Below are 24947 nucleotides of genomic sequence, written 5' to 3'. Positions count from 1 at the left end.
CCGCATCTGGGGAGCTGGACTTTACCAGATGGGATTCATCTTTCTTCTTTCAGAAACTGGACCACCACCATCTGGGGATGCTCCTTTTGGGATACATCCTGAGAAAAACTAAATCACAATAGTGTATAGAATTGTGATGTAAAACTTGGGAATAGAAACTGCTGAGAAAGCTGATGAGTACCCCTATAAATACCTGTAAGCCTCAACTATGGGTGTGCAGTTGGAGGGAAAACTTCCCCCACTGTACCCAGTGCTGTATTGCTCATACTTTACCATATTAATTAATAAATTGATTGCTGCTTGAATATTGGCCTAGTCAAGCTTCTCCTTTATAACAGCAACAACGGGGAGGATGCAGGAGAATCTGCAAAACGCCCCAGGGAGCAGGGGTAGTGCGGAGTAGCCCCCACGCCGCCTTTCCTGCACAGAGAGCGGACCCGAGTCCCGGAGGGGATCCACGGGATATCCCACCCCAGCTCACTGCCACCCCGGAGAAGGGAACAGGGACCTTTCCAACCAGATTTCAGCAAGAAGGAGCACAACTAATGTGAACAAATGGAAAGAGAAAAGGCTGGGGATGATTCCATGGAGCAGCAGGACAGCCTGAGTTAAAATTCCTCTGGAACGGGCTTCATGGAGCCCAAACCACCACACAAATAATTAAACCTCAGCAAGGCTGGAGGGGCAGGACAGCCGTTTATTATTATTATTATTATTATTATTATTATTATTATTATTATTGTTATTTTGAAGACACCTAAATGTCTCTCTTCACTTACTAGCTCTTCTGCACAGTTTGGTGACATTAAAAGGCATTTTTCCCCTCTCATTTACCAGGTTTATATGCCAGAAAAGAGGAATTAAAAAGAAACCTGAGGCCACAGACTTCCAGTGCCCACAGAAAAAGACTCAAAGTTAAGGGAGCAGAGCAAAGGGACAGATGCTGCCCAGTCCTCAGCAAACAGCTGGAATTTCAGTGATGGGATTTTTTTATAACCTTGCACAACAAAAAAACACAGCTACTCTATCACAAGCATTAAGTTTTTAGACCAGCTGTCCTGCTGCTACATCCAGTTCTGCAATAGTGCAAGCCAAAAAAAGAAAAAAATCTAATTTCTGCACTTAAAAAGTATATTTTGGCCTACTTTATCATAATATGAAAAAACACATGTAAACCTTTAGTATTTAAACACTATCCCTAAGCATTGTATTGTGTTCTAGCCCCAGTCAAGGGCAGGATGCTGCCCAAGGGACTGACTGAATTTGTAACACGAGCTAAAAATTTAAAACCTGTATCTGTGTTCCTTCTCTCATGCACATCTTAAAAGGAAACTTTTACACTCACACTTGGCATGAAAATACATTGAACTATTTATATAGTTTGAGTTAAAACAGAGGGACAAGACCAACCAGAGACAGGAATGAACACTCAGTGTCCCAACACATGGATGAATGCTTAGGCCACAAGTTTAAAGAGAGAGAAAAAAAAGATAATACAACACATTTTAAAAAAGGCTAACAACAGAGAGACAACACATATTACTTAATCTGAATTTTAAATGGTGAAATTCAGACACAGCTCAATCCCAGCAGATACTATTTTGACTTGTGCACACAGAATGTCAAAGACAACAAGCAACTTTGGTAAATATCCTGTGAAGTTTCAAAGAACGTTCATCTGTTCCCTAATCAAACAGCAAATCCAAGGAGAGATGAGAGAGTGGGGTGTGATGAGGATCCTCAAAGTGTTCCCCAAAAGATGCTGTGTCTTAGCACCCTCCTCCTGTCTGCTGCTGGTACACTTCGATCGTGTCATCGTGTTCCATCTCCAGCTGTGGGAGTAACACAGGGATTATTTTAACATTTTAAAAATAAAGAAATTATAAGAAATATAGAAAACTTGAAAAACATGTGGTGACAAAAGCACGTGGCTCTCTGCTCCTCATCAGCACTGCAGGAATAATTAACTAAGACATGAAACACTTTCCATCAGTCACCCTGCACACATTTGTTGGAACATGCTAAACTCACAGCAACTATTTCAGGATCATTTTGATTTCAAGCCCCTTTGATCACCACTCAGACACCCGAATATCTGTGTAACAATTTGCAGTAAGAGTGTTTTTCATACCTGTGCAGGTGTGTCTGCTTCTTTAATGGGCTGTCCATCAAACAGGAACATAATGTGCTTCAGTGACAAGCCCTGCAAGTTCAAAGTTAGAGATGAGAAACCACACTTGATTTCTGAATGCAAACTAAGTGTTCATGGATTTACTGTCAGGACACATGGTAACAAAATTAACACTCAAGAGACAAGGGGGATGACACAAGATAGATTTAGATTAGGTATTGGGAAGAAATTCTTCCCTGTGAGGGTGCTGAGGCCCTGGCACAGGGTGCCCAGAGCAGCTGGGGCTGCCCCTGGATCCCTGGCAGTGTCCAAGGCCAGGCTGGACAGGGCTTGGAGCAACCTGGGACAGTGGAGGGTGTCTTCATGGCAGGGGTGGGACTGGATGGGCTTTGAATTCCCTTCTAACCCCAAACCATCCAGTGATTCTCTGATTAAGATTTAACCACCAGGACACTGAGCATATTTGTCTGGCTGTCTACACTGAGGGAAGGTTAGATGCTGTTAACTTTACATTACCCTTAAAACCTGAGTTACCACACTACTGAATCCTGTTCTGACAGTGTTTAATCACATGAGGAAATCTTTATTCCCTGCATCAGGGATTGAGGACCTTGCTCTGCCCTCTAAAATCCATGTGATTCACACTTCTGTCACACACAGGAATGCTAAAACTCCTGTACCTCTCCAAAACCCAGAGAGGTGTAAGGGTGCAGCAGGCACAGAGCAGGGCAGAGTGTAAATAATAATAAGCAAATAAAGGATTCAGCAAGTAACAGAAGGGCAAGGGCAAACAAAATCTGACTCCGTTTCCAAAGCCATTCACATGCCCACCCTTTGCTCTGTGTAAAACTGGGAGCTCCAGGCTCAGGAACTGAGCTGTGGGATCCATCCTTCTGTTCAGTTCAGGATGGCACCAAGGAACAGCCTGTGACACCTGTGGGACACAGGTCACAACTGTGCAATAGGCAGCAGGAGACACAGGAGGGGAGAAGGAAACAACCCATGAGAAAGCTGTGGCAGAGAATTTATTTTGTGCTGTTTTCCAAACAGAAAATGCACTCAAAGTTGATGAAGTTTTTGAAGATGACAGGACTGAGGGGTTAGTGCATTGTCTCAAGAGTCAGGAATGGAACTGGAGGAATTTTTGTAACTCTGTCACGGGACATTAGGGAGCACCTGAGGAGGAAGAGGCAGCTTCCATTCACCAAGAAGCTGCCAGCATCCCAGCTCCTCATTCTCCCACACACCTGGACACCCCCATCCTGCCCACAGGCATGTTCCACGATCCGGGCAGAGAAGCAGCGAGGGTTCCACCAGCACGGGGACGCTTCCCCGGGGTGTCGGAGCCCTTTGGGTCCGTGGGAGTCCGCACGGAGCCTGGGGCCGTGCCCTCGCCTACCTGTCGGCAGCAGTACGCCTTCATGAGCTTGCTCAGCGGAGTGTGCCGCTTGATTCTGAACTGCACCACGGAGCCGTCCTGCCCGGCAACTTTCAGGTCGATGTGCTCGTTCTCCGTTTTCACGCCTTCCTGGACGGAAAACTGCAGGATGTGGCGGGCTCAGAGCCCCGCTCGGGCCGGACAGCACCCGCCACATCCACCAAGGCCGCCCCTGCTGCCCCCGGCCGGGACACCTCGGCGGCCTCGCGCCGCGGGCGAGGCGGAGCCGCACCACAGCCGCGCCCCCGGGACGAGGAGAGGCGGCCGCTCCTCGTTCCCTCCCCGCTGTCCGCTCCTCCCCTCCCGCCGGCTCCTCCCGTCCCGCCTTCCAGCCGCTCCCCTCCCGCCGGCTCCTCCCTTCCAGCCGCTCCTCTCCCCGCCTCACCGGAGGCTTCTCCTCCGACATGGCGGGGGGGGGGGAGCAAGGGGGTCGCGCTGGGGGCGTGGCCAACGGCCAAGGGGCGTGGCGGGGCCGCGTGCAGGCGCGTCCTCGCTGAACCTCACGGGGGCGCTGTGCTCCGGAGGGGGAGCGGCGTGAGGGGAGAGCCCGGGACACCCCGAGACAGCCCCGAAACAGCCCCGGGACACCCCGAAACAGCCCCTGGACACCCCGAAACAGCCCCGGGATAGCCCGAAGCAGCCCTTGGATAGCCCAAAACAGCCCCTGGACACCCCCGGGACCGCACCTTCCCGGTCACACGGCAGCTCCTGTGTGAGGGAAAACGGGAGGAGAAGCCTTCCATCAAAGCACCCAATGTCTCCAGTCCAGCCCAGACCGGTGCTGGGGTGTTCAGATCCCCCTTAAGGGGAGGAGAGGCAAGTTTGCCTCGATCCACAATTGAGGAAAGAATTAGATTCTAAACATACCCGAAAGCGAGATTTAAAACACAAACGAGGTTAAATATTGGGATCCAAAGCGATATTTCAACCTTTATTTTTTTTCATATAAGAGAAAAGAAAGAAGATAGAAAAGTGGGGATAGCCAAGAATAATAACGTGAAGCAGAGGGAAGGTGTTACCACCACCGTGGGTCCAGCGCCTCCTCACAGAGTGCGATGGGTGTTTCACAGCTGAATTCCATCCGACAGCTGCCAGTGGAGGAGCAGAGCCGGGCAGCTGGACCAGCACTGTGGGAGGGCACGAGCAGACAGCAAAGACTCCCACACTTTGTAGATTTAGCAGCTGCAGCTTCTGTGGCACTCGCTTATAGAGGGTTTTGAGAGTGGCAATGTCATATCCACCTCAAAGCAACAGCACACCCGTGGGCAGATTCATGTTTGCTCCCTTAAACTTCTTTGGCTGGTCGTTGGAATCCAGCTGAAGTTTGCCTGATGTATCAAAAAGTTTATTGCTTGCTTTTCTCATAAATCAAGCTTTGCTGCTTGGTTGCCTGATGTATCAACTACAAGCTCTCTTCATGACTTCAAACAGGGTTTATTTTCCAAAATAAAGCAGGAATTAAACTTTTTGCTAGAGGCAGAGCAAAACTTTAATTTTTAAACTTGAATCTTCGAAGAGGCAATGGAGAAAAACATTCCTTACTTTTTACTCGTTCACTACACAGGGCCGGGTGAGAGCAGGACGGGGGGTTTGTGCTGAGGGAGCTGCCCCTGCACGGAAGGGCAGAAAGGGGCCCGAGCTTCTTCAGAGGAAACCCCCTAAATATGAGATCCATCCCGGCTGAGTCCACTTCTCCCACAGGCAGTGCCCTCGAGCCGGTGGCCAAGGCTGCCTCCTCCAGCCTCAGGGGTGTTGTGGGGCCAGGAGAGAGGAGGAGGTTCTGCCCCAAACCTCCATCTCAGCCTCTGTCCTCACCCTGACCGTGAGGAAAGCAGACACTGGTCCCTTCAGCATATGCTCAAGGGTCTTAAAGGATTTTCCCTTTTCCATTCCCTTTCCCGGCTGTGCCCCCTCAGAGATGAGCAAAGTGGCACAGAATCAAGCAGGAACGGCCCCTGTTGGAGTCTTAGGAGTTGGCTTTTTTGTTTTTCCCTTGAGGAATTTTCCCCAATACGTGTTGCCAGGATACAGTAATGACTAGATACTTAAGAGAGACAAAGAAGTTGTCAGGTCAGGGGAAGGCTGGGTAATTTCTCTTTACCTGAGGTTTCCCGTGGAGGGCAGAGATATCTCGAGATTTGGACTGGGAAAACTGGGAAAACTGCTGTCGATATTAGGAGGGGAGAGAGGCTACGGCCGCTGTAGGGAGAATTCATCACCACTGCGGGGTTCTGCCTTCTGCTGCCTTTCTTCTACCGTGAGTGGAGCTCTGCTCGTAAGCTCGTTGCATTGGGACCCTACTAACACCCTACCTCACTAAAAGTGGGATTTTTCCCCATCTGCTCGGCTGCCTCAGTGGAAAACCCCGGGATCCCGAGCCCGCCTTTCCCTGCCCCCGCCGCTTCTTCGGCACTGCTCCGAGCATTCCCTGCACTATAGCTCTTCTTTCCCTGCCTGCCGAGACGCCCCGTGGTTCCCGCTACAGCTGTGGGGTTTGATACATCTCGTTTACCACCCGAGATTGTAAAGCAAGCCTTTCTTCCATCCCTGCCCGTCTCGGTAGAGCCGCCATTAACTACCGCGTGTTCCCCGAGCTGGCAGCGGAGCGCCCCCTGCAGGCGCGGGGGAATCACCGCACCCGCCCTGCCCGCCGGGAGCCAGCAGCGCCCCTGCCGGCGGTGCCCGGAACTGCATCGCAGGGGAAAAGGCCTGCGGCCCAGAGGGGCTGACGCTGGATTTGTGTTCTCTTCGGTGCTGCTGTAGTTATTGCTGTTTGTTTGCCTTATTAATGTTTGTTTGCCTTGTTATGCATTCATGGCAGTCACTCTAATCATTGTATGTGTTTGTATTAACTGTTACAGTTGTTGCAGCACTTTGGGCTGGAAAATGAAGTATTGGGACTTGCCTAAAAGAGACAGTCTTAAGAAAAGGGGGGGCTTGATAAATAACACAGAGACTAGAAATTTTCAGTTCCCCTGAAGATGCTGAATAGAGCTTTAGGGCTAACTAGCAAAAAAGATTAAAGGTATGCATAAAGGAGGATAAATGTAGCTGGAACCAGTGGAGAAAAAGATAGAGGACTACAGAGGGGTTTTTGCAAGTTACGTAACAAAAAACAATAGTGCATACCAAAGAAAAAGTTCAAAGAAAGGTCACCAGTAATACTGAAGCATTCAGTGAATATGACCATGAGACCCCCCTGTTAGATGACCTCCAGGACCAAAAAAGGACTTCCAGTTAAAGGCGAACACATGCAAATTAGTTCTAGGGAAGTGGTGTTAGCGTATTGCTAGGAGACACATTGTAATGAATATGTATGATCAGGATGGAATAAATACCCTGTTGTGAATTTTCACCACACACATCAGATTAAAGGAGATAGATACACTTCTGTGTGTCCAGCACTGATAAAGAATGACTGCTTTCTAACGCTTTAAATTGAAAAAAACGTTTATTTCATAGCGAACATCCTAACAAACATCCTAACATTCTAACAAACATCCTTAACATCCTAACAAACATCCTAACATCCTAATATCCTAATCTCCTAATATCAATGTCGAACTCTATCCCCAAGTTTCTACAACTACATGCTTTCCCTCCCACAGTTCCCATTCTCCTAGTCTTGAAGTAATATGCAAACGGGAAGAAGAAATCAGACGAGGCCCTTCTCAGCATGCTGGTTTTCAGTTCAGACGGGCCGTGGAGGATCCACATCAAATCAGATCACACGGGGGCGGTGCTGGTTGTCCCCTGCGGCCATGGCTTCAATTCCCCTCGGTGGCCGCTGTCCCAGCCCGTTTCTTCGCAGGTCATCCAGCTCTCTCCGGGGACGCTGGCGGGGCACAGGGCTTGGGGCCCTGTCCCCATCAGCCAGTCTGCGGCGCCGGCCGCCTCCAGGAGCCGCATCCTCCTGCGCCTCCTGCTGCTGCCGCTGGCGCCAGCGCACCACGAAGGGATGGAGGCGGCGGCGGGGGCGGCGCGGGACCGGCCCGGGGCGGCTCTCCTGCTCCTGCAGCACGCGGATGCTCCCGATGGGCCCTTGGCAGGTCGGGCAGGTGGCGGCGGCATCCGGGGCGGCCTGGGGCTGGATGCAGGCGTGGCAGAACACGTGTCCGCAGGGCTCCACGGCAGCAGCGGGGCTGTGCAGGAAATCCACGCAGATGCGGCACACCCGGACGGCTCGGGGCGCTACTGGCTCCTCCCTGGCCTCCGACATTGCTGCTCTCGGAATTGACTGCTCCCAGCCACGGGCAGGACTCGAAGGCTTGGCTTCCACTCGGGGCACTCGGAGGTTCCTCAACCTCTCGTGGGACTCAGAGATTCCTCAGTCTCTGGCAGGACTCAGAGGTTCCTCAGTCGCTGGAAGGACTTGAAGGTTCCTCTTCACTCACTGGCAGGACTCAGATGGTCGTCTTCACTCACTGGAGTAATTCAGAAGCTCCTCGGTCACTGGCAGGACTCGAAGGCTCCTCGGTCACTGGAGTAACTCGAAGGCTCCTCGGTCACTGGAGTAACTCGAAAGCTCCTCGGTCACTGGAGTAGCTCGGAGGTTCCTCGGTCACTGGCAGGACTCGAAGGCTCCTCGGTCACTGGAGTAACTCGAAGGCTCCTCGGTCACTGGAGTAACTCGAAGGCTCCTCGGTCACTGGAGTAGCTCAGAGGTTCCTTGGTCACTGGCAGGACTCGGAGGCTCCTCACTCACTGGAGTAACTCAGAGGTTCCTCGGTCACTGGAGTAACTCGGAGGTTCCTCGGTCACTGGCAGGACTCAGAGGCTCCTTGGTCGCTGGCAGCACTTGGAGGTTCCTCCTCAGTCACGGGCAGACTTGGAGGTTCCTCACTCACCGGCAGGACTTGGAGGCTCCTCAGTCACTGGCAGCAGTCAGGTTCCTCAGTCACTGGCAGCACACAGAAGATGCTCGCTCGCTGGTAGCACAGAGACTCCTCAGATGCTGGCAGCGCTTGGAAGCTCCTCAGCTGCTGTGGATCACAAGCTGAGTGTGCTGGCACTACCCAACGCTGGTGGTTATAGTTACGCAGGTGGTGTCATAATGACCATGAGTGACACGGCCTGACATCACAGGGCTCTGAGGGCCACACCCAAGAGCTCCCCATCCACAGACAGATCCTGTGGCACAAGGCCCACCTGGCAGTGGGCTGCACACCTCAGTGTTTGCCCAGATCCCTTCCAGGGGGTCCCTCCTGGTTTCCATGCCATGTGCTGGGGTCTGGGGCTGCACCTCCCCAGCGGGAGGACTCTGTTCAGCCCTTGGTTGAACTTCAGGAGGTTCCGTCAGCCCATTTCTCCAGCCTGTTGAGGTCCTTGTGGGTGCAGAGTCACCTTCTGGTGTCTCAGCAGCTCCTCCCACTGTAGGAAATCCAGCAAACTTGCTGAGGGTGCCCTGGACCCCTTTATTCAGGCCACTATCAAGAAGGAAGAGGACTGGTCCCAGTGCTGATGCCTGGGCTACACTGCTGATGATCAGCCTCTATCTCAGCTTCATGCTGCTGATCAACATCCTCGACTTAAAATCCAGTGTCAACAGTTAAAATCACTTCCTCACAGGGCAGAGCTTATTTGCAAAGTTCTGCTTCCGCCAAGCCTCCTGCTTTCTCCAAACTCATGAGAAATGTCTGGCTGATCCTTTATCAGCCCCAGTGAGCATTTTCCCCTTCAAATACAGCAGCTCTGGAATACAGCAAAGGATCTGTTGAATCATTTGCCTCTTCCACCACTTTTCCTGAAATATACCTCAAACATACCTGGTATTTTCCTGAAAATACCATTGTAGCACTACACACTGACACCAGCTCTTGGAATCATTTTGTGCCCTTTGCAAAGATACTGAGGTTGTTTGGCAGAGACTCTCCAGGACCAGGCAATACAACAAGGCACCTCTAGGGCCCTGCTGCTGCCACCATAGCCCTGCTGTGGATGGAATGGAAGAGGCTGTGATGACAGCAGGCCACCCCAGCACAGTTATCCACCTGTAGCTGGGCAGCCTGTGCTCACAGCTCAGTCTGTCCCTGGGATTTCACCCCTCAGAGTGCTGGCTGTTTGTCCCACCTTTCCTATCACATGGCTGGAATTGGCCTAGTGCCAGCTTTTTGTGGCCTTTATGTGCAGGGCTGTAGAACTCCCCTTGGGCTCAAAGCCAAGCTCCCTGTTACATCTCATTAACCCCTTCTTTCCAAGTTCCCTTGTGCGTCCTCCTAGTACCCAATGCGGGTGGTGGGGCACTGTCCCACTCCTCAGCTGTGATGTCCCCATCACTGTCTGCTTACCCATCCCACTCAGGACAGATTTCCATTGTGGCAGCCTTGCAAGGGACCAGTTAATCCTCATGAAATGTCTTTTTAGCTGCCAGGCTCCACTCTCTGTTACACTGCAGGCGCTTCTTCCCAGACCTGAGTGGCACCTTGGCCACCCAAGGGCACAGCTTTACCTCCCCACCAAGGCCCAGCCAAGCCAAAGGGTTCACCAGCTTTGCAGTGCCTCAGCCACATGATCCCTGCACACAGAAACATTCACAGGAGGAATTAGAAACATCAGTAGCTCCATGACAGGCTATGGGAAGCAGCCCCTGGGATGAGGATGCTGGAGCCCAGGACAAAGCTCAGGATAAGAGCAGAGGACACAGTGCCTCTGTCCAGGGACACTGGGTGCTGCCCTGGCAGCATGGCCTGGCCTCTGCTTGTCCCCAGGGCATGGCCACATTCCATCCACCATCCATCCTGGCTCCCAGCAGGTCTCTCTGCTGCCCTGGCTCAGCAAAGGAGGACAGAGCCAGTCACAAGTGGGGTTTCAGGAAGAGGAACTCGCTTTCAGGGGTCTCCCATCCCTGATAGGTTTGGAGACATCGCCCCTTAGTGCTGGGAGCAGGGCCAGTGGGAGCACTCAGGGAACCCAAAATGAATTTACTGGTCCTAGGGCAGGAGGGGGACTGGACCCTTGTGCAGGGGAAAGGCAGCTCAAAAGGATTTAGCACCAGCTGTCCCTGGATGTTGCTGGCCCTCAAAGCCCTCAAAGCTTTCCCTGTACCTTTGGTGGGCAGAGACACCATGGGTCCTTTGGGCCAGCAAATACAGGACCCCTATCAGCACTTTCCCTTCTCTTTACTGGGCTCCACGGTCCATCCTCCATGCCCAAGGGGACTCCAGCCAAACGGGGATGGATCTCTTTGGATCATCACCTCCGTGCCGAGCACACCCGGACACGCCGCTCCCGGCACCGCCCCCGGCTCCTGCCGGGCAGCACCGAGCGCAGCCCCTGCCCGGACACAGCGAGGGAGAGCAGCCCCCAGAGAGCCTGGCAGGGCCAGTCCCTTTGATCCTCCCACCCCAGCCTCTTCTGGCATAGCCAGGGACGATCTGGATCAAAAGTCACCTGCGAGTCCTGCCCTTGGGGCCTGCTGGCAGCAGCCAGGGCTCCGGGCCCTTCAGCTCCCCAGCTCAGCTGGAGCAGCCGTGCTGAGCTCCAGAAATGTGCACAGGGAGAGTTTTATCCCAGCCAGGGCTCCCGGCCCTTCAGCTCCCCAGCTCAGCTGGAGCAGCTCTGCTGAGCTCCACAGCCTGGCCCTGCACAGGGAGAGTTTTATCCCAGCCATGGGAGTCCCCCCACGGGCAGCTTTGCTCAGCCCAGCCTCTCCTGTCCTGCCCAGCCTCACACGGGGCTGTGGGTGCTGCATGGCCAGCCCTGGGCAGCTCCATCCTCCTTGCCAGCCCAGCTCCCTTGCACTGCTGGGGCTGCAGGCTGAGCCCCCAGGCCCCCCCACATACACAGGGGCTCTCTCCTAGAGATGCCAGGGGACAAAAGGCCAAGCTCTTGCCACAACACCCAGCTCCTTCCTCAGAGAGCAGCCTTGCCTCCATCCCAAGCTCTTCCTAACACCTGAACATCTCTGGGAACTGACTCCTCCTTTCAAGCCCAGCAGGAGCCCATCAGCCTTGCTTCTGCCTCCCCCAGCTCCCCCCAATGAGTCAGAGCCACATACCAGTGACAACTCCATCTGCCACTACTCCCAACCTGTGCCTGCCATGGAAGCAGAATTAAACTTTCAGACCAGAACAGTAATTGAATCAGTTTAATATACAGTCAGCATATTGTAAATGCACTTGAAACTTACAGTATTGCTAACAGATGTGGCCATTGAGCCCAAGACCACCTTTCTAGAAAGGCACAGAGAGGTAGGAAAGTTGAGGCATTTCCCCAGATTAGTTGCAAGTGAGAAGGTGCACATAAGACCTTCCTCCTGGAAGCACCAGATCACCAGAAACTTGTGCTCTTGCAGAGGACTGCTAATGTGCTGGGATAAGTGCAGGCACCTGGAGTGACAGCCAAAGCCTCCTGCTGACCCTGATGTCAGGAAACTCGTGCTGGCTTTTGCATATACTAGAAGAAAAAAAGAAAGGGAGGGCAGAGCAGAAGAGCCTAGCTCTGTGTGCATGAAGTGTTCTTGGTGAGGCAGGAGTGAGGGAGAGGTGTGGCATTGCTTTTGCCCTTGGCTGGGACAAGGAGTGTTCTGTGCATTGCTTTGGACACCACAACCACCCTGGGGTGAGGGAGAAGAAATGCTCCATCCTCCAGTATTGCCACCACGGTTTCTTGCACCAGCAGGGCAAGAGCAAAGCTCTGGCCAGACCAAGCACCTGGAGTGGGGACAATGGTGTCACCAAGGATTTGGGTCATCTTCTGTGGCAGTTGAAGTGGCACCATGGTGGTGGGGGAAGCCTGGAGACTTTTGGCTCTGCAGAAGGCACTGTTCACCAGGGTGGGTGGGTGTGTCTGGAGATGCTAATTCTCAAATTTTGCATAAGGGTTCTCTTCCTTGAACAGACCTACAAGAGAGGAGAGATTTGTTCACACAGCAGCTCCCACAGTGGTCACAGCCAACAAGAAAACCAGTCCTGGGAAACAACTCTTTGTCATTTAAGCCTCCTCAAGCCTCCCAGCTGCAGTTCTCCCAAAACACCTGCTCTTACTTGAGCAGTGCCCACAGTCAGCACTGTTTCACTCTTCCTTTCTGCACAAGAGGAGACATCCATAGAGAAGCTTGACCTGATGGCAAACTCCTCTCCCAGGCAGTCCAGGTAAAGCAGCCTGCCTAATCTTCCAGAGTGCTCCCTCTGCACACTCCTTCTGTCAGACTGGACTTAACAAGCAGAAAGCCCAGACCCAAATTAAATTAAAACTGTTCTTAGACTTGCTTCCCTGCTCCAGCATTGAGACTAGGAAGCAGCAAGGCAGGGTATGGGGCTGGCTTTTGGGCTAGCAACAAGCCATGTGCTGTGTTGTTTGCTGCTTTCCCAGCTCAGCACTTTTGAGGAGCAGCCACAAAGGACAAGATTGCAAACTCTGGGGTCAGGCTGCAGCAAGACAGCCCTGACATGGCAAGACAGGCCCAGAGCACAGCTCTTCCACGGGAAGATGCTTCCCATCCAAGAGCTCCTTCAGGCACAGCTTTGCCTGCTCTTTCTTCCTCAAAGGGGCCTGCCCATCCAGAGGCCCTGGGATCTCCTGCCTAACCTGGACCTGCAGCAGGCAGCAGTTGCAGGCAGAGAAAAGGTCTCTAGTATTCCCTACAACCCCCCCAAAGCCAGAGACCACCAAATGCAGCATGCATGACCCCAACTGCCCCACAGCCAGACACTGGCAGAGCCCCTGGCAGCCCCAGTGGGCAGGCTGTCCCCTGCACAGAGCAACTGGCTGTTCCCTGCTTCCTTCCAAGCTGATGTTCCCCTCAGCTAGGTCCAAACCTGGCCCAGGTCTGTGGGACTCACTGTGCACTCCCATCCCCAGGGGACTGAGACACCACTGCTGGCACAGAGGACCAGAGGGATTGGGGTGGGATTGGTGCCTGCTCTGTGCTCCTGCAGCTGTGGCCATTCTGATTCCTACCTGGCCCCACACCCCAGGCTGCTGGTTCACCACAGGGCTACTGGAGGGCTGTGCCTGAAGGGTAACAGCATCATGATGGTGCTGTGTCTGCCAGCTTCTGCTTCTCCCCTCCAGTCAAGCTCCATCAGCTTCTCCCACAGGGTAAGCTTGGAGGACACATTCTGGGGAACATTATACACTTCCTCTTCCCTGCCCAGGGAAAATAGCCCTGGTGTGGGCTCACACACCATGAGCCCAGCATCTCTACACTTACTCTGAGCCAAGAGAAGCAGGGACCATGTTTTCCCTGCTGGCCAGGTCTCATCTACAGCTGTGACCATGGCAAGGAGCACAGTTACAGAGGCTGCTTCACCTAAAGCTTAGTTTGCATCACTCATGTCAGCACTGTACCGTATTTTCTTCGGATTTCATCATGCCGTGATTTCATCTCCGCTCTCCTGCGAGAGGCAAACAGAAAAGCCATGAGTCAGTAATTGCTGATACAAAAGGGAACAAAAAGAGCCAGAGCTCCTTGCTTATTCCCAACTGAGGGAGCTCCAGGCTGGCAGGTTTGCTCAGCCTCCCACCTCAGGGAGGCTCTGGGGACCAGCAGAGCAGCCCCTGGGGAGCTGCACACACAATACTTGTGATGCTACATCCACGAGTCACCCCAGCATGACATTCCTAATGAGGCTTAAGTGTGAGCTGGGGCTGAAGCAGCCACTGACTGCATGTGCTGAGCCCCACGTGCCTCCTGGCATGACGTTTGATGGCACAGACAGGAGCCAAATCATCCTGCATCCCCAGGGCCTGTGGTACAAACTCACCTCTCCTCCTGCCGCACCCGCCTCTTCTCCCGCTCCCTGGCTGCTCTCTCGTCATCCTTGTCTGGCCTGGTAGACAAAAAAACCCCTCAGTGCTCTCAGCACTCAATTCTGCAGCAGCACATGGCTGCATCTGAGCTGCCCCACGATCAGGGGACCCCCCCAATACTTGCTTTTTGCTCTTTTTCTTGCAACAGCAGCAGCAACAGCAGACCCCCAACATGATCACAAGTGTTCCTCCCACCACGGACATTGCAATGATCAAGGCTTCAAAGTTCACTGAAGGATTTGACAAAAACATGTTTAGCACACATGGACACATCTGCCTGGGGTTACAATATAGGATCACAGGATCATTAATGTTGGTAAAGCACTCAAAGATCATCAAGTCCAACTGTTCCCCCAGCACTGCCAGGTCTTCCAGTAAACCATGTCCTCAAGGGCAACAGCTCTGTGTTTTTCAAATGATTCCAGGGATGGTGACTCTACCACTGCCCTGGGCAGCCTGTTCCACTGTCTGACCACCCTCTGAGTGAAGAATCTTTTTCTTACTAGAACCTAAACCTCCCCTGGTGCAACTCGAGGCCATTTCCTCTTATCCTACAGCCATTTTCTCTTGAACATAGAGCTACTGTCACCAGCGGCTTCAGTGACTGGGCTGTAGATGTGCAACCACCTGGGAAAGCAAATGGACATTGTTAGCTGCAGATAACAATGTAGATATACCAATGAAGATATAGCAAGTGTTGGTACCCACAAATAAACACCAGCTGAGCACATGTCCCTGCTAACAGGAGTGCTCAGTTACTGGCTGTGAAGAAAGACAAGGAAAAATGCACTCAGGTCAAACTCCTCTGGCAGAAACAGGAGCAAAGCTATCTTAATCACTAATCCAGGTAAAAAGTAACCATCAAGGGAAAAAACCCAACAACTGAAGGGTTCAGGGCCAAGGAAGGATCTCTGACAGGGAGGAATTACTGTCCATGGGAGCCAGCCTCAGAAGTCATCTCTGATGAGATGAGCACTTAGGGGTGTCTGAAGTCCTTGGGCAAGGGAGAAACTGAAACAAAAGCTGTTGGGATTTATCAGCTTGGGGGCAGCAGTGCTGCTCAGGCAGCTGAAGGCCAAGTCCTCCTTCCTGCTCCTGACTGCCATGTCTCCCCAGGGCTGGGGGGCTCTGCTTGCCCACACAGACATCAAAACCTGCTGGAACATGGTGAGGCAGCAGCCACGAGCCCTGGTCCCTGCTCATCCTGCTCAGCTCCTGCAGTAATGGCAGTAGAGACACCAGCCAAAAATGACACATCTAGATGCCAAGGATTTCAGGCCACAACAAAGAGGAGTTTCTTCCAAGCGTGGTTCAGGCTGTTCAGAGACTTGTGCCTGTGGAAATATTTGTTTAGGAGCCACTTTGCACACAACAGCCAGGCTACAGAAATCTCAGTGCATCTGAACCTGCTCAGAGCACTTTTGAAGGTCATTTAGTCCAAGTCCCTGCCATGGGCAGGGACATCTTTCACTAGACAGGCTGCTCACAGTCCTATCCTGCCCTTGAATGTTCCCAGGGATGGGGCATTCACCATCTCTCTGGGCAGCCTGTGCCAGTGCCTCATCACCCTCATTGTAAGAGACTTCTTCCTTTTATCTGTTCTCAATAGATCCTCTTTTAGGTACTCAGCTTTAGCTGACTTCACCACTGAAATTGTTTTCAAAGCCTGCAGCAGCATCAGTGCTTCTGAAAGCCTTTTGGGGTTTCAGGATGAACCTGGGGTTCAGCTCCCCCCCCTTCCCACACAGAGAGGTCTGTACAGAGCACCAGGCACTCCTCCAGCTGATGACAGATGCTAAGTCACACACACCAAAAATGCAGAATCACATAAGAGCTAATCTCCCACAGGACTAATCTCCTCACAGCAAGTTTTGCAAGCCAAGGAATGTGATCTTTTATAATGAAACCTTTTGTGAAGCTACTCACATCAAAACTAGTATTTCAAGGACTTACAGAAGTTTCAGAAAAGCATACCACAGGGCTCACAAAGAGGAGATTCTTCCTCCACAAGCATAAGAGCAGTTTGAACTCCTGTGGGCAGACAGGAGAGCCCAGCCTCGAGCATAAAAGATGACAGGCCATGGCAATTCAGCTCCAGGCTCCTCATCAAGGGGGTGGATAAGAGCAACCACTCCCCAGCTTGCTTCCTTCCTGCTCCAGCCCCCAAAAGCTGGTTCCTGTCCGAGCATGGACATGCACTAAGCTTGGTCTAAACAAGCCACCAATCTCTCCAGAAATCCTTCAGAAAACAGAGCAGCAGGGAGGAGAGGCAGCTGTCCTTCAGAAAAAGCTCCCAGAGGAGACCTGCACGTGCAGGGGTAGTTTTAGAGGAAGTTTCTTCTCAGGTGGGTAAGAGCTGAGCAGAAGCACAGTACACTCAGCACTAGAAGCACACACAGGCTCCCAGAGAAGTCACCACACCTCTGGTTCCAGGAGCCCACCTGGGACAGCAGCCACATGAAGAGCCAGAAGCAGAGCACAGAGTGACATGCCAGCTGCAGGGGAGAGATCTTCTGGGATTCAGACACCAGGAAGGGCTGCACAGGCCCACACAGAACCTTCCACTCCTGTTCCCAGGCGCCAGCCACGTCTGGAGCCTCCATCACACCACAGCAGAAGGGATGTATTTTGGAGCAGCTAAATCCTCACGGGTCCTACTTGCCAGAAGGCAGGAACTGCTCATACTCTGCTTCCCCGCCCACGCTTCAGCAAGTTTGCAGAACCTTGACTGCCTTCAGCCTGTCACTGCTGCACTGGCAGAGAGATGGGAGGCAGGGGAACCTCCCACAGCAGCAGGCACTCCCACAGTCAGCAGCCCAGGCTGGCACTTACCCCAGCAGACTCCCCAGCGGGCAGAGCGGAGCTCACACAGGTCGGCCGGGGGCAGGATCCTTCTGACAGGGTACTCCATGCACCTCCTGCTGCTGGCACACCACAGGCACTAGGAGACAGGGACCAGGCAGCACAGAGTCACTGCTGCACTGCCAGTGAGCCACGCTTTGCCCTGGCAGCCACAGCACAGGGCCACCTCTGCTGGTACCACCCAGCAGACACAGGGTGCTCAGGAGTAAGAGCTGTGTCAGCACAGATCACACCAGGAGAGGGGAGTGCAGAGTTAAAGATGCTGAGAGTCCTTCTCCTGGCTTAGAATTGTAGACTATCCTGAGCTGGAAGGGACTCAAAGATCATTGAGCCAACTGCTGGCCCTGCCCAGGACAGCCTTAAGAATCCCACCATTAATAACACAAATCCTTTACATCTATTTTTGGGATAAGAAGAAAGCCTTTGAGACACTCCACACACACAAAGCTGATGAGCAGGACAGGTGTGCATGTGCCCAGCTGTCACAGACATCTTTTATGAAAAATCCTTTCCTTAGGATTTTTTCTCCTGAGAAGCTGAGAGGCCTCAGGAACAAAATGTAACCAATGGTTATCTGCTGCTGTGGAATGCAACAGGTGGATCTGGGATTGGCCCATGTTGGTTGTTTCTAATTAATGGCCAATCACAGTCAGCTGGCTCAGACAGAGAGTCTGAGACACAAGCCTTTGTTATCATTCTTTTTCTATTCTTAGCCAGCCTTCTGATGAAATAATTTTTTCTATTTTTTTAGTATAGTTTTAATATAATATACATCATAAAATAATAAATCAAGCTTTCTGAAACATGGAGTCAGATCCTTGTCTCTTCCCTCATCCTCAGACCCCTGTGAACACGGTCACACCCAGCCACTACAGACCATCTGCAGAGCTTTGCATGCTCCTCTCCTGGTGGCTCCAACCCCCAAGCCCAGCATTCAGTAGGGTTTGGTCAAACTGGTTCTGGTTACATCAGCTCCAAGATCTGACTCAAGTTCAAGTTTGCTGATATCTGTGATAAGGCAGCAGGGACTGGCAGGACACCAGTACACATCCTGCACCCACCCAGTGCCACAGCCCAGCTGCTGGAGGGGAACCTGACCAGCCAGCCCAGCCCACTCAGTCCCTTCTCTGAGCCCATCCATGAGGAAGCAGCTCAGCAATTCCATTACTCTAATCAAAAAGCACACAACAAAACCCACCCAGTTTCTAGCAACCTCTTTCCAGAGCACCAGACAGGGACTGCCCTCTCACCCTCATAGCTGGGTGGAATTTGCAGCATGTCTGGGACAAGGGACCAGCCCTGCTTCCAGGAAGGAAACTTTTTCAGGTGTGGTGAGAGGTTGGGAGTCTCACTGCTGCTACTCACAGTGACATTTTTCAGGCATTCTTCACAGCTCCTGTTCGTATACTGGCGACAATCTGCAGGGAGGAAAGAAAAGACACCTCAGGACTTTGAAGAACTTCAGTGGTTTAAAACTCTGGGTTCCTCCAAGCCTGCTCCTGCCCACCACTGGGCCAGCAGCAGTGCATGCTGCTGCTGCAAGAGCCACCAGCTTCAGCATGTGCTCTGTGTCACGGTGGGAAGCCCAAATGCAAGGCAAGTTCTGCCTTGCTCTGCTGACAAAGCCCTAAACTGTGAGTTCCTCTCTTGGGTTTTATTTCCCTAAAAGCCTGAGCATCAGCTGTGACAGTAGGGCAGCCAAGGGGCACAACCAAGGGACACAGTAGGTCTGGAGGGACCCTGTGAGGATGAGGGCAAGCAGCTCAAGCAAACAAGCCCCAGAAGTTGCCCCAAACAAGACACAAGTTGCTACCAGGAGAAGTAGAGGAGCACATGGGGACACACAGAGCTACAGATCCTGCAGGAAGCCTCCTGCTGCACCCTACCCCAGCCAGTTCATCCAAATCTTCCTTCAGCAGGACACAGTCCAGGCAAAGGGAGCAGCACTGCAGCCAAAATCTGTGCTCATGTTCAGAACCTGCTTCCACCCCCTCCTCTTTCCAGACCCAGGTGGCTCTCAGGACCAGAGCCACCATGGATGAAGGCACCCAGCTGGGCAGGGGAATGGATAAAGTCTGAACACAGGACAAGCTGGCCCCATTCTGAGCTTAGCTACATCTCCCAGCAGTGCTCCTGGAAAACGTCTTCCTACAGGATATTCACCTGTAATTCATTGGTGTGCCTCCCCAGATGTGGAGGGAGGGTGCTTTGCCAAGCCTCAAGAATGAGCCATTTAAAACTGACTCCTGCTTAAGAGTCTAAGCAGAAGTCTGTTTGACAGTGGTTTAAAAGGAAAACTCAATTTGCCTGACCACTCACTGCTGGCTGAAGGATCATTGCTTTGCAGTGTCGTAATCAGGAAAAAATCAATCCCAGAGGTGCTTGTTTTCCACTCTCACAATCAGCAAAGCTGGATTTTCTCCCTCCAGCTGGCAGGAACCCTCAGCTATGACCCACTGTCAGCAGTCACATGCTCTGTATAGCCTTCCAAACAACTGGGCAATTGATTAACATAGCTCAGATAAGGGTGTTTACACACCAGAGAGGCTGAGATTGCAGGTTTTAAACACTCTGAAGCTGCATCTTCCCTATTTCTTCAACTGAGGCTGGAAAAACACAGCGGTGCCTCTGCTGCTCCAGTGCTGCTCTTTACCAGGAGTCACAAAACACCCTCCCACACCACAGGAGGCCAGTGGTGGGCAAAAGTAGAACTTGTGGTTTTAAATAGGTTTTGCTTTCGCCCAGGACATCCCCTCTCCCTAGCTTGGGGCATCATCCTCCAAGTCATTAGGTCAAAGGCAGTGAATGACAGCTGTTTGGGAATGGACTGCTTCGAGGACACCACAGCCCTTCAGGATTTGTCCCAATGTCCCATCTCAGGTGAGCAGACAGCTCACATGGCACAGGAAGCCCTGCACTCCTCAGGGACAGAGACACGACAGCAGCTCTTGCTGTGCTAGAACCCCCCTGGGTAATGCTTTTGACAGCTGGCTACAGAAGGAGTGAAGTTAGCAGAGAACAGCTCCTGGCTTGGAAGAGGGGGCAGACTTCTTAGGACACACTGAAGGCAGTCATCCCCACCCTTTGCTACAGCTTCTTCTCCACCTGGTGCAGCACCTCTGGGGCCTCTGCTCCATCCCCAGCCACTAAGGAGGAGCAGCTGGACACTCATCCTCATCCAACAATACCCATCTTCTTCCTGGTCCGAGGCTGCCCAGCCACTGTCCCACACCCTCCAAAGGGCCATCAGCAGGAGTTTGGCTGCCCCCTGGTCAGGGAAAGTAAGCAGCTCTCTCACCTCAGCTGTTATCATCACTAAATCATGGAAGCATAGAATGGTTTGGGTAGGAAGGGCTTCAAGCCCACCATAGGCAGGGACACCTTCCACTATCCCAGGCTGCTCCTAGCCCCGTCCAACCCGGCCTTGGACACTCGCAGGGATGGGGCAGCCACAGCTCCCCCGGGCATGGAAGTCCCATTGCAGTGGAAGCCGGAAAAGCGGCGAGCAAAGCTCCACTTGCAGCACCCACCCAACTTTCCCGACTTCAAGGGGACACACGGGGCTGCACTGGGTCCCGCCCTGCGGAACTGCCACCGAGGGACACGGCCATCCCTCACTGCCCGCAGCCCCCGACCAGCTGCTGCCGGCCTGCTTCCCGTCCCTACACCCCACAGACACGGGCTCCAGAGCCACTGCCCGCCCGGGATTTTGGGGCGCTGTGCGAGGATCACCGGCCGCCGCCAGCCCCACGGCGGGGCCGCGGTCACCGCTTACCTCCGGCCGCCTCCTGCGCGGCCACGGCGGCGGGCAGCAGGGCCAGGGCCAGCGCGCAGAGCGGCAGCGCCGGGGCCATGGCGGAGCGGGCCGGCACCGGGGGCGGCCCCGCCGCTATGTAGGGCCGGCCGGGGGCGGGCCGGGGGCGGCCCCGCGGGCCGGCGAGGGCCGGGGGCGGCGGGCGGAGCAGCTGTCACGGGGGAGAGACCTCCGGGGCTGCCGGAGCCTACCGGGGACCTGCCGACCCTTACGGTTACCGGGGACTCGCCGGACCTTACCCTTACCGGGAACCCGCTGGACCTTACCGGGACCCACCGACTCTTACTGGCGACCCTCCGGCCGTTACCGCGACCTGCTGGTCCTTGCCCTTGCCGGGGACTCGCGGGACCCCTACTGGGACCCCGCCTGCCCTTACCCGTACCGGGACCCCGCCTGCCCTTACCCTTACCGGGAACCCGCCGGCACTTGCCGTTACCGGGACCCCACCGGCCCTTACCCTTACTGGGAACCCGCCGGCACTTGCCGTTACCGGGACCCCACCGGCCCTTACCCTTACTGGGAACCCGCCGGCACTTGCCGTTACCGGGGACCCGCCGGCACTTGCCGTTACCGGGGACCCGCCTGCCCTTGCCCTTACCGGGACCCACCGGCCCTTGCCCTTACCGGGACCCCACCGATCCTTACCGGGACCCCGCCGGGCCCTTGCCTTTACCGGGACCCTCCGCACCCGCGGCCGCCCGCAGGAGGGGGCCAGACCCCCGCGGGAGGAGGAGCGGGAGAGACCCGGCCTTTCCACAAGCTCCCCGGTAAATCACTCCGGGAAACCCACCCCAAAGGGTCCCGCATCAGTTCATCGATCTTTACAGCACGGAAGTGTGTTAATGGTAAAATAAATATTAGTGCTCGTGACACACCGCGGTGTGATGGGGTAGTGGAGTTTTATTGGAGACTTTGGGATTGTTTGTGGTGAAGTGAAACAAACAGGCTGGCCCTGAAGAGAAGGATTTTGCTTTTGGAGGCTTAGAGCAGTCCCTGGGGGATAAAGAACAGCTTTATCCCTGGGATGACCAAGGTACCACAGCATCCCAGGCTCTGAGACCCTCCCAGGCTGATCTGGTGTCACAGCTCAGTCACTGCAGCCAGAGGGACTCAAGGACACCTGGATCCATGGACGAGCAGAAACAGAGCAGCTTTGCCAAGTTTTACTGTGATTTGAGATCTGTTAGTGTGGGTGTCAGTGATCAGTCAATTTGTGTTGTACCCCAGCATGTGATGGACTAAAGAACCTCATAAAAAACCCCACCTGGGTGCCCTGATTTAGCTGGGACATCTCACACCCATGAATAAATATTGACACTTTGTAATTCCAAGCTTTGCATCCCAATCTGGCCCAACCTGGGTCAGCACTGGCCAGGCGTGAGTTTTGTGCTAGGAGCTCCCTCCTGGGCAAAGCCCTGGCCATACACCCATGTGTTCCAACATTCAAGACATGAGAAGCTGCATCAATATAAATAAGGATTTTCACATGCTGTAGGTCAAGAGTGAGCTGGGCACTGCCCTGGCACCCCCAGATGCCCCCCTCGAGGAGCAGGCAGCCTGGCACAGGCAGTGGAATGCTGAGATGTGAGTTACCCTGGCACTGTGGCCAGAGCCTCCCTTGGGTTTAGGCTGAGGGACTGAGCACTGCAGGGTGTTCCTCTGGGAAAGCTGGCTGGGTTTTGCAGGGCAGGTGAGGGGTGCTGTGAAGGTCCCTGTAGGTGAGGATGGGAGGCAGCTCTGCAGAGCAAAGTGTGAGTGCCAGGGAAAAGCTCTGGCTTGGAGAGTCACTGACCCCTCGGCATGGAGGCAGCTCAGGGAGCAAGAAGAGAATCTTTTAGATTGCCCTAAACAAAATGAAGAAGATAACCAATATTTTTCAGCAAAACCCCAAAGAAAGCAATCCTCTATCTTGAACAAACAGTGACACTGGCCACCCCTGCATCGTGGAGCTCACCATCCATCTGCTCAGAAAGCTTTGTCCTCCCTGCTGTGTTCTTGGTGTCCTTGAGAGCCAGATGGGCTGGCTGCCGGTGACAGAGCTCCTGCAGGCTGGGAGCGTGAGTGGCCAAAGGCACTGAGGGTTGGCATGTTGGGGAAGATGAAACATCTTCTTACAAATATGATTGCCTGGCAGAAGATTTTGAGAATATGGAAACTATAAGTGAGATTGAAATGAAAGCAAGCTTTGAGATACTTTAGCTACTGAACAACTGGAAAACAATGGTGTGGCTAGCTGAAGGTGATCCCCTTTTGGTGAAACAACACCCTCTGCTTGCAGACAGCCCCAAGGGTCAGAGCAGACCCTGCCAGCTTGGCAGAAGGGGTCCAAAGAGGAGTTTTTAGGGTTTAAAATGTAGCACAGTATGGTAATGTAATGATTCTTATAGGCTGTATGTAAATGCTATAGGATTTGTATCTTGTGCTAGATTGGTTAGTGAGAATCAGAATATTCAACACAGAAGAAGATTTATTGTATTGTAATGGGAACCTCACTCTTTTAGCCTCTTACTCTCTCACCCTCTCATCCTCTCTCCCCCTCTCTTCTCTCAGGCCTGCTCTGAGCTGTGCCTGGCAGCTCCCAGGCCCTTTGCAATGAACCCCCAGTTCCTGACCTGGCTGCAGGGATCTCTGCTCTCCATCCATCCCCCCGTCCCAGCCCCCAGCTCCCCCAGGGCTGCACGGGGCTGAGCCGGGCTGTGTGTGTGACACTGAGGTGCGTTCCTTCCTCTTCCTCCCTCCGCCACAGGCGAGCGCTCTGCTGCCAGCAGCCGCCTGTGCCTGTGCCTCACATCTTGGCAGCTCCTCAGGAGAAACACGGGGCTCTTCACGTGTGATGGGCACTTGGGCTGTCAGAAACATGGGAGCTGTGTGTTTGCTGCTCTGAAAGCAGCTGGTGCTTGAAGCTGGGCAGGCACTGATAATCACCCTGGTGTTTGCTGGCACAGGGGAGTCTCCCTGAAGCCCTCTCTGGGGCTGAGCAGTGCCCTGGCACCAGAGTCACTGCTGGATGCTTTGGGAAGCAGGAGGAAGCACCAACTGATCCATTTCTGTTTGCAAAGCTCTTCATCCCTTTGTCCTGGGTCTCTCCCTGAGGTGACACCTGGCCTACAAATCACCCCAGTGGCGTGGGCAGGGACACAGGCAGCAGGAGCAGGCAAGGAAAGTCAGGGGAGACACGAACACCACTCTGATCCCAGCGGCCTTTCCTCTCCCTCTCCTTATTTGTCTCTGAAGGGGATTTTCAAATCCTTCAAGATGGCCTCAAGTGGTTTCCAAGGCGACGGTGCTAGAGTCATCACTGCCATGGAAACCCTCTCTTTGGCATCATATAAATATTTCCCTTGAAGGAGGCTGGATGAGTGGGCGATGCACTATTTTCTAGCACTCCCTGGCTGCAACAGGACAACCTTCAGGAGATGGGAGGGAGCCTGGGAGGTTAAAATTAGCTTGCCATGCTGGCCAGCAATGGAAAGAGGTGATTGCTGATGTTTCAGCCCAAAACCTGGGGTTATTTGTGTCAGCAGGATCCAAATGAAATAGATTTACTCTGTAGGGAGACAAAAACGAGGAAAAAAAAGGCAGGGAGGAAGTAAAGTTGAAAACTTGTGCTTTTTTTGCTGTTCTTCAGAAAAACTTCTTAAACTTTTCCCTTTAATGCCAATCCCACATTCTCTTGGGTCAGAGGGGACTGAAAACACCATCACCGGCTCCTCCATGCTGGGAGCTCCTGGGGCAGCTCAGAAATCCCTGCTGGCTGCTGAGAGCTGGCATGGGGGGTGACAGCCAGAGCTGGGCTGGTGTCCATGCAGGGCACTGGGAATGCTGCTGGCAGCCCCTCCAGAGCCATGCCCTGGGGCTGGGCACAGCCAGAGCTGGGCTGGTGTCCATGCAGGGCACTGGGAATGCTGCTGGCAGCCCCTCCAGAGCCATGCCCTGGGGCTGGGCACAGC

The 24947-nt window shown here is 53.4% G+C and overlaps 2 protein-coding genes across 2 annotated transcripts; both read right to left on the bottom strand.

Moving 5' to 3' along the window:
* Positions 1 to 1347: 1347 nt before the first annotated feature.
* Positions 1348 to 3975, bottom strand: LOC139594720 (small ubiquitin-related modifier 3-like). Its single transcript, XM_071437076.1, has 4 exons — positions 3780 to 3975; positions 3531 to 3688; positions 2132 to 2203; positions 1348 to 1832 (listed from the first exon to the last, which is right to left on the bottom strand). Exons 1-4 carry the CDS (start codon positions 3973 to 3975, stop codon positions 1770 to 1772), a joined length of 489 nt encoding a protein of 162 aa, XP_071293177.1. The 3' UTR covers positions 1348 to 1769.
* Positions 3976 to 11640: 7665 nt separating this feature from the next.
* PTTG1IP (PTTG1 interacting protein) lies at positions 11641 to 21070 on the bottom strand. Its single transcript, XM_071437258.1, has 7 exons — positions 20959 to 21070; positions 18549 to 18601; positions 17154 to 17262; positions 14446 to 14551; positions 14276 to 14341; positions 13860 to 13906; positions 11641 to 12409 (listed from the first exon to the last, which is right to left on the bottom strand). Exons 1-7 carry the CDS (start codon positions 21035 to 21037, stop codon positions 12366 to 12368), a joined length of 504 nt encoding a protein of 167 aa, XP_071293359.1. The 5' UTR covers positions 21038 to 21070; the 3' UTR covers positions 11641 to 12365.
* Between the last annotated feature and the right edge of the window lie 3877 nt (positions 21071 to 24947).

This window comes from Agelaius tricolor, unplaced genomic scaffold (genome assembly GCF_023055355.1).
Source record: "Agelaius tricolor isolate 1412-34295 unplaced genomic scaffold, bAgeTri1.0.p SCAF_12, whole genome shotgun sequence".
Classification (NCBI taxonomy): domain Eukaryota; kingdom Metazoa; phylum Chordata; class Aves; order Passeriformes; family Icteridae; genus Agelaius; species Agelaius tricolor.
Note: the sequence above shows the minus strand (reverse complement) of the source record. Positions and strands in the feature narration are given on the sequence as shown.

Coding starts and splice junctions, on each gene's coding strand:
- LOC139594720 (XM_071437076.1), bottom strand. CDS start 3,975: ATGTCGGAGGAGAAGCCTCCGGTGAGGCGGGGAGAGGAGCGGCTGGAA. Junction 3,689..3,779: donor GCGGCTCCGCCTCGCCCGCG/GCGCGAGGCCGC, acceptor CGGGGCTCTGAG/CCCGCCACATCCTGCAGTTT. Junction 2,204..3,530: donor AGGCGTACTGCTGCCGACAG/GTAGGCGAGGGC, acceptor TTGAACTTGCAG/GGCTTGTCACTGAAGCACAT.
- PTTG1IP (XM_071437258.1), bottom strand. CDS start 21,037: ATGGCCCCGGCGCTGCCGCTCTGCGCGCTGGCCCTGGCCCTGCTGCCC. Junction 18,602..20,958: donor CGCGCAGGAGGCGGCCGGAG/GTAAGCGGTGAC, acceptor TCCTCCCTGCAG/ATTGTCGCCAGTATACGAAC. Junction 12,410..13,859: donor TGAAATCCGAAGAAAATACG/GTACAGTGCTGA, acceptor CCTCTCTTGTAG/GTCTGTTCAAGGAAGAGAAC.